Source organism: Crassostrea angulata, chromosome 5, assembly GCF_025612915.1.
Source record: "Crassostrea angulata isolate pt1a10 chromosome 5, ASM2561291v2, whole genome shotgun sequence".
Classification (NCBI taxonomy): Eukaryota; Metazoa; Mollusca; class Bivalvia; order Ostreida; family Ostreidae; genus Magallana; species Magallana angulata.
Genome location: NC_069115.1, coordinates 1,866,422 through 1,875,411, shown reverse-complemented (window position 1 = coordinate 1,875,411; position 8,990 = coordinate 1,866,422). Strand labels below are relative to the sequence as shown.

General features: G+C 35.4%; 1 protein-coding gene across 1 annotated transcript; it reads left to right on the top strand.

Moving 5' to 3' along the window:
- The first annotated feature begins 200 nt into the window (after nucleotides 1-200).
- On the top strand, nucleotides 201-7,521 carry LOC128185991 (E3 ubiquitin-protein ligase TRIM36-like). The gene is made up of 2 exons (XM_052855722.1): nucleotides 201-291; nucleotides 5,706-7,521. The coding sequence occupies exon 2, from the start codon at nucleotides 5,726-5,728 to the stop codon at nucleotides 7,319-7,321; it is 1,596 nt and encodes a 531-aa protein (XP_052711682.1). The 5' UTR covers nucleotides 201-291; nucleotides 5,706-5,725; the 3' UTR covers nucleotides 7,322-7,521.
- Nucleotides 7,522-8,990: the final 1,469 nt, after the last annotated feature.

Here is an 8,990-nt window from a genome sequence, read left to right as displayed (position 1 = left end):
ATGTCATATGTCCATTGATTCAGACACCATTGCTTTAAGAATAAACAGCCACTTTTGTTATCATCGCATCTCATCTGTCAGGTGAGACATTTACCTTTCAAAAATAAATTCCTATAGGAAAATAATTTACAACCGTGACGTACATTTTCTTCAGTATACAGATGATTTAAAAATTGTGTCAAGAGCTAGGACCAGGAAGAAGAGAATTCAAATTGTAAACAAGTTTCGGTTTTACAGCAGGTAGCAGCCGTAGCGCGATATTAGGAATTTACTTGTCGTATAGATATGAAGGTAAGCAGTTATTTATTGCGTTGACTAAAACTATTTTTTACGTGATAGAAAGTCAAATACTTAAGACCTATTTGAACAAACGAGTTGCAATATATTAGTTTTGAATTACTTATACTTGATCTCGAGGCTTAAAAAGTTCATAAAAGACGGAATATTAAGGTATTCCCTCTCAGTCTTTTGGACGTTATACTAATTTGTTGTTCTTTTATCTAGTATATTACATTGAGTATATATTATCAATGACGAGTTTTAATTGGCAATCTTAAAACAAAAAGCCATTAATGCGTATAAATATACGACTTTGTATATTACTGATTGTTCAAAGAATTTAAAAGGAATGGCGATTAGAAATCGGAACAATTACTATGGATGACACACACACACACACACACACACATACATATATATATATATATATATATATATATAAAGCACTGAATAGAATCAACAACACTAGGCATCTTTTAGGTGTCGGATCTAATATATAGATACTAAACCAGTAAACTGAATATATAAAGCACTAAAAATGGCTAACGACACGAACAATAGAAATTGTCAAATTTTCGGGACAACCCGTCCCTTCTTCAGGACCAAAAAATAAATTACATAAGTAAAAAACAAAGAAAACAAAATCTAAAGCTACTACTAAACTACTTAAGAAACTATGAAAAAGAACAGCTACATTATACACATCATTTGATCACATTCTTAAAGGTGTTGATACTGTCGCCGATCGCTATAAAGTAATCAATCGACTGCCAAACTTCACGCCTGATTAAGTTAATTAGCTAATTAAAATTGACGACCGAGTTAATAAATGAAAATTTGAACCCCCGTTGTTAACTCGTACGGCACTTAGGATATAGACTCGAATTTTTGATTAAAAAGAGATAAATTAAATGAAAATAAATAAATAAATAAATAAATAAATTAATAAATAAATAAATAAAATTAAGAAAAAAATGATTTACAAATAAAAGGTAGTAAAGAAACTAATAAATGAAAGAGGCGCAGTTGACAGATTAGATAAAATTACTATGTGGGTTTCAGGTGATATATGGCTATGAGACGTTCATTTTAGTGAAGTCCATTTGTTTGTTCATGCCATCAGGTCTGAATGATTTGAGTCTGTGCATCCAGAACTTTTCTTTGCTTTTCCTCTCCGCGTCTGTCCAATTAGGATTATGGTCAATAACCAATACTGTCATGTCTTCCCATTTGTGGCCACTGGTATTAAAATGTTCTCCGACGGGCTCCTTGACTTTTTTGGTCTTTATGGTAGAGCGGTGGTTGTTGATCCTTCTGCGGAGGTCACCTGTTTCACCGACGTATTGCTTAGAGCAGACTTTGCAACTGATGAGATAGATGCAGTTGTCTGTGCGGCAAGAAGTGTTGCCAAATATCTTGTACGTGCGACCCGTGGTGGGGCTTTTAAAACTGTCCGCGTTGGTGCTGTGTTTGCACAATAGGCACCTGACATCGGAACATGTTTTAAAACCGCCATTTGGCAACGGGTTGTCTAATCTTGCCCTCACTACCATATCCTTTAAGTTCCTCGGGCGTTTAAACGCAGCCATTGGTGGATCCTTGAAAAGATCAGCCATTCTTTCGTTAGTGTAAAGAATGGGCAGATTATTTCTAAGGATGCTGTTGAGGTTCTTAAGGGCGGGGTGATATGTAGTGACAAGTGGAACCCTGCTTTTGTCTGTTTTCTCTTTGTCAAAGAGAAAACAGACAAAAGCAGGGTTCCACTTGTCACTACATATCACCCCGCCCTTAAGAACCTCAACAGCATCCTTAGAAATAATCTGCCCATTCTTTACACTAACGAAAGAATGGCTGATCTTTTCAAGGATCCACCAATGGCTGCGTTTAAACGCCCGAGGAACTTAAAGGATATGGTAGTGAGGGCAAGATTAGACAACCCGTTGCCAAATGGCGGTTTTAAAACATGTTCCGATGTCAGGTGCCTATTGTGCAAACACAGCACCAACGCGGACAGTTTTAAAAGCCCCACCACGGGTCGCACGTACAAGATATTTGGCAACACTTCTTGCCGCACAGACAACTGCATCTATCTCATCAGTTGCAAAGTCTGCTCTAAGCAATACGTCGGTGAAACAGGTGACCTCCGCAGAAGGATCAACAACCACCGCTCTACCATAAAGACCAAAAAAGTCAAGGAGCCCGTCGGAGAACATTTTAATACCAGTGGCCACAAATGGGAAGACATGACAGTATTGGTTATTGACCATAATCCTAATTGGACAGACGCGGAGAGGAAAAGCAAAGAAAAGTTCTGGATGCACAGACTCAAATCATTCAGACCTGATGGCATGAACAAACAAATGGACTTCACTAAAATGAACGTCTCATAGCCATATATCACCTGAAACCCACATAGTAATTTTATCTAATCTGTCAACTGCGCCTCTTTCATTTATTAGTTTCTTTACTACCTTTTATTTGTAAATCATTTTTTTCTTAATTTTATTTATTTATTTATTTATTTATTTATTTATTTTCATTTAATTTATCTCTTTTTAATCAAAAATTCGAGTCTATATCCTAAGTGCCGTACGAGTTAACAACGGGGGTTCAAATTTTCATTTATTAACTCGGTCGTCAATTTTAATTAGCTAATTAACTTAATCAGGCGTGAAGTTTGGCAGTCGATTGATTACTTTATAGCGATCGGCGACAGTATCAACACCTTTAAGAATGTGATCAAATGATGTGTATAATGTAGCTGTTCTTTTTCATAGTTTCTTAAGTAGTTTAGTAGTAGCTTTAGATTTTGTTTTCTTTGTTTTTTACTTATGTAATTTATTTTTTGGTCCTGAAGAAGGGACGGGTTGTCCCGAAAATTTGACAATTTCTATTGTTCGTGTCGTTAGCCATTTTTAGTGCTTTATATATATATATATATATATATATATATATATATATATATATATATATATATATATATATATATATCACAAAGAAATTCTTTTTGGATCATTTGCCATGGAGAAGCGAGCATCCTCTGCTGACCGGTCACACCCGCCGTGTGCTCCTTGTCGTAATCGGGAAAACGGAAAAAATCCGTAGACAAATTAAATCAAAATATACTGACATGTATAGTTCTTTTTATGAAAATCATCAAAATGTGACCATATATTTTCATTCTTTTATTTCGCCGCATACGTGCAAACTACATACAATCATGCTCTTCAATAGGCCAGGTGATGACAAAAATGAAATAATAATTGACAGAATGGGCATTCAAAAATGAAGTGTTTATGTTGTGAAACTGATCAAAACATGTTGTTACTAATGGAATTCATCATCAAATAACTGTTGTAGAGAGAGTGATACAAATGCTGTTCTCTCCAAGGAAACTAACTCGTTCGATGTTGATGCTAAGCTAAAAGCAATTTATACATTTAGTGAAAAATAATATTTGATATATATATTTTAAATAAAAAGTAAGAACCAGGTTTATTTTAACTTTATGTGAAGTACATGTATCTCCTCATTTCCATTTTTGAATTCATTTCTACAAAATATTGTGCATTTACTTGAAAGGCTGTTCAACCCGAATGCCTGTGAAAAGAAACCGATTTAATGTTTCTCGAGTTGCACATTTTCACACCCCATTGACAGTAGATTGACGATCAAAAAAAAACATGGCAGATAAACACGTTTAGGAATTATTATCAGCATTAACATTCATATACGTATGGAAAAGGGTAAGGCTATAACTTGGAGAATATCTAAAGGGGTTATGAAAATTTATGAAACTTTTGCATAGATAAAATGTTATTCACCCCAGTGCCTTATCAGTGTGCACATGACTCAAATAGCTAGATGGATATCGTACTCCTGATAACCTATATTTTAGTGACAGGGAGAAATTTAAGTTGCAATATATATTGAACCTTATCTAAACTTTCTTCGTAACTGCAAAGATAGGAAAGTAAATATTTGTTAAACCGCAGGCCCGACACAAATAGAAATGTTTACAAGCATTTTATAAACATTTGATCAGCAGTTTTATGATTGGGACTTTTACGGACAAATACTTCAACACAAACAAAGATTATCAGACATGGATTTTTATTCAATATTAGGAGGGCTGGATGAATGTAGCCAATTTTACACTGTAATTGGTCGCCTTTAAAAAAGAGCTCCATATCGAGTTATAAACCTTATATCATATCAAAAATTTACTGCTATACTCTGTCCCGTGTTTTTGCTTTCACCACTTTTTGCTTGATATTTCGATAATCATAAATACCTTGTGCTCAAACTACTTTCATCCACTAATTTGAAAAATGTCCAGTTTATCTGTTTTGAAACGCCCCCTCTACCGCTTCAGGTTTCAAAACACATCCAAAAATAAAAAGTATACGGGATTTTGCATTGCATCAGCCATTAATAAGCCCAGATGACAACGAAAAATTGCGCGAGGTATCCCGAGTACTTCCGAATGGAGAAAAGATGTAAACATTTCCCATTGTAAATCTCCGTAAGAAATTTGTTTTCGTTCCTGTAAATTTTTTATGTGTGAAAAATGATAATTTGTCAATGAAGATATCTTGGATATATTCCCTTTCATCGATTTCAACTTTATTTCTTTCACAGGTATGTGTATTTGTATTAAAAATCATCAAAAAGTGATGGAAGCAATAATTAAGGACAGACTATAAATCTGATGGATTATATGTTGACTACCAAGTCTCTTTGGATATTTCAGACTACATCTCATCTCAACTCTCGCCCAATGCTTATATGAGGGAGAACTAAATCTGGGTTGAAATTTATGCCAATTTGATTTCTTACCATAATTTGTGTCTGATATAAAACACAATCGAATATAATTCTTCAATTTATGTACCTTTGATTCCAGTACTTATTAATTTCATGCTTAGTGACTTTTAAGAAGCCTACATGAAGATGGTAGTGCCCATTTTTTTTTACCGTATTAATCTCCTAAAGAGGAGAGCGCTGTAAAAAGATACAGCAAATATTTACATTTTTTATAATAAAATGTTTGGACTTTTACTTTACCAAATGGTCCTTAAACACTAAACAAATCGTATCTAAAAACTTAAGTAGATTTAATGGTAATTTTGTTGATTTCCTGATTTAAGATTTAATATAATGATATTCTTCAAATACAGGTAAGGCGTTACTTCTTAATCTAAAATTAAATTCTTTAAAAAATATTCTATTTATAATTTAAAAAGATATCATTCTTACGCATGTATTGATATTTCATTGCGTTGATTATTTAAATACAGGTAGTTCATTACTGGAACTGACACAATTTCACTTAGGTTTGTTGCTAGAGATTCCTCTCATCTCTGTTTCTAAGACAGTATTTAAAACGAAAACAGTAATTATATGCTACTATTTTTTATTTTCAGAGAGTGAAATAGACCAATTAATGGACCACTTCAGCGCTCAAGTCGCACAGCAGTGTGACGTATGTCTGACGTTAGTCGCTCAGTGTCACTGTGATGTTTGTCACAAGAATCTTTGTAATGGCTGTGTCATCGATCATTTGTGTAAATCATTGGAAATCAAATGCAAAGAAATTTCTCCAGCATCTCTTACCCTGTCGTGTTTGGCTGGGAGCCATGCGACTAATAATTCTGAGCAATTCTGTGAAGACTGTGATGTTCCCGTCTGCTCAGCCTGCATGGCGTCCAAACACAAAGGACATAAGGTGATGCGTTTACTGAATAAAGGTGGTGTCAAACGAGAGGATTTGAAGAGAGATTTGGAAGAGCTGGAAAGGAGTATCTATCCAAACCATCTAGAAAATGAGTTGACGAAAAAGTCTGAAATAACGCAAGTAACAAAACACTATGAAGAACTTTCTATGGCGTTGGAAAACCAAGAGGAGAAATGGCGTAGAGAAATAGACAACATTGTCCAAAAACTGAAAGCTGATATGGACGAGATGAAGAAAAGCCATCTGGATGTTCTTCTTCAGCATGAAGACAAAATCGCAAGCAGGATTCTAGAAATCAAAAATTGCATTGCAAATCTAAGGAAATTACTAGACGAGGGTAATTTTTCTCGAGCTACTTCGTATAGATCCAGAAATGCTGAATTCAGAAAATTGCCTTCCAACGTCAGCAAGGTACCTTTGCCGAGTTTCAAGGCACCAGCGATGAATACAGAACAAATTCGCCAGCAATTCGGTTTCTTTTTGCCATTTTCTGAATTAAAAGAGCAAGCTGATTGGCTCATCAAAGCCACCATCAACACAGAATATGGGCGAGTTCGTAGTGTGACTTGCTTAAGCAACGAAAAATTCTGGGTATGTGGTTCAGACAAAATTATGAAACTTTACAACCTTCACGGCGAACTCCTAGAAAAATGCTGTACGAAATCTGGCAATGAACCCTGGGACATAGCAGTGACATCGGAAGGGTATCTTGTGTACACCGATGTTTTTGAAGGTTCAGTTAATATAATGAGGACAGGGCAAGCACCAGAAGTGATCAGACCGCGAGACTGGGTGATTTTTAATATTGCAAGGACTTACTCAGGCGACCTGCTCGTTACCATGGACTCTGAAGATAATAAACGCTCAAAAGTTGTTCGTTACTCTGGAACTATAGAAAAACAAAACATCCAATTTGACGACAACGGTCGACCTCTTTATACCACGAGTGAAGTGAAGTATATCAGTGAGAACAGGAACCTAGATATCTGTGTGTCAGACTGTAAAGCCCATGCAGTAGTGGTGGTCAATCAAGCCGGGAAACACCGGTTTACCTACGCTGGTCCTCCCTTTACTACCAAGGGACCATTTAATCCACGCGGCATTGCAACAGACAGCAAGAGTCGGATCCTTATAGCAGATCGAATTAACCACCGCATCCACATCCTGGATCAGGGCGGACAATTCCTCCGATATATAAGTGGCCATGATTTACATCGCCCGGAGTGTTTGTGCGTGGACTCTAGAGACAATATTTTTGTTGGCGAGTTTGGAGGAATGGTAAAGAAAATCCAATGTTTCGTTTGAACAATATATGTCTATGTTTTTGTCCGGCATCGACGGAACCCTACTACGATAGCTGACTATGAGCTCACTTGCTGATTTTGTTCTCATTCAAACGCATGCCGATTGTGTTTTAATTTCCTTTAATATTTGTTAAAAAACCTATCACGTGTTAATTTAAGTTACAGCATGAAATAAGTTAATTAAAATATGAAAATAATGAGTTTCAGAAATACAGATTCAAAGGCAAAGATGTATAAAAATTCAAATATTGATTACTTATTTCAGGAATATTCATGTATTGTAAGGTAAATGATATATGAGAGTGAAAACCAACATTATGTGTGTATATATCCTGATAACAATTAAAATAGTCTTAATATAACTAAAAGTGCAGATATTTGTAATGATGCTGTTAACTACCGTATTGTTAATAATGAAATAATCCGACATTCCTTTTTGATAAACACACCTGTATAAAAGAGAGCGATGTGAATCGTTGCTATTCCAAATTATAGTCGTTTCATTAGAGTCAGTCGTTGACCACTGTTGTAAAAGTATTTGGAAATGGGTAAAAATACTAAATTAATTAGATCTGATATAAGAATTAGCAGAAAAATTGGCCATTCGATAATGCAGAGGTATACTGAATTAGGGGAATTTTATGGGTCTGATAAAGTAGCTTATGATACATTCCGAAGGTGGGGAAAGGAATTTCCGACTGGCTTACCGTCAAAGATGCAGTTTAATCTGGCCGACCTGTGACTATAACAGGCAAGGAAATATTTGAAAGTGGTGACAGATTCGGGTGCACTTTATGTTGAAGCGTATTTTGAAATTAAGTAGGAATGATTTCTGACAGATTGATATCACATTTTTGACAGATTACCAAGAATAGGTACAAGTTCAAACCGCTGGGCATATGCTAAAAATGTTTTCCAAGTCCAATCATCAAAGTTTGCAAATATTGTCACTGGTGACGAAAATTGGGTTCAATTAAAATTGGAAACAAAATATGGCTAACTAGATACGACCTGTAGTTGCCCACCTAAATACGATAAGGATTAAGACAGTTTTCATTGCACACTCATTTCATGTGATGGTTTGGTCATTCAATTTCCTGTGCCGTAGGGCAAAGCATTACAGGTTGGTATTAACAATTTAAGATGTTTTTTCTATAAAAAAAAATCAAGAAATATTATAATAAACGATGCCTTCTGTCAGGATTTAGACATGTTCGTCTACTTCATGATAATGCTCTACATCATACGTTTGTGCTTGTGCATCAATTTTTATGTCGGAGAAGTTTACCATCTTGTCACACCCTCCATTATCTACAGATCTAGCCCCATGCGACTTTTTCCAAAACTTAAAAGTTACCAATATGTATGGTTGTTACAAGCCCTTAACTCAGTAATCTACCAAACAGGTTTACCAAAATCGGTGTACCGTGGCGCATTTCAGAAATTGATTCAGAGATTGAAACTATGTATTTCAAGCCGCAGAGAATTCTTTGAAGGGATGTACTGTACATTTCAAATTTTAAGTGGAATGCTTTTGAAATACGGTAACATACAATACACATTGCATATCGAAAAACTTCGTACACCCCAGTAGCAGTTGAGGATCGATAGTAAATATAAATATTACAAGGCACTGGATAATGTAGATACATCACAGTCACCTGACGTTA

What these genes read in the sequence shown, in the direction of transcription:
- LOC128185991 (XM_052855722.1), top strand. Translation starts at nt 5,726, where the DNA reads ATGGACCACTTCAGCGCTCAAGTCGCACAGCAGTGTGACGTATGTCTG.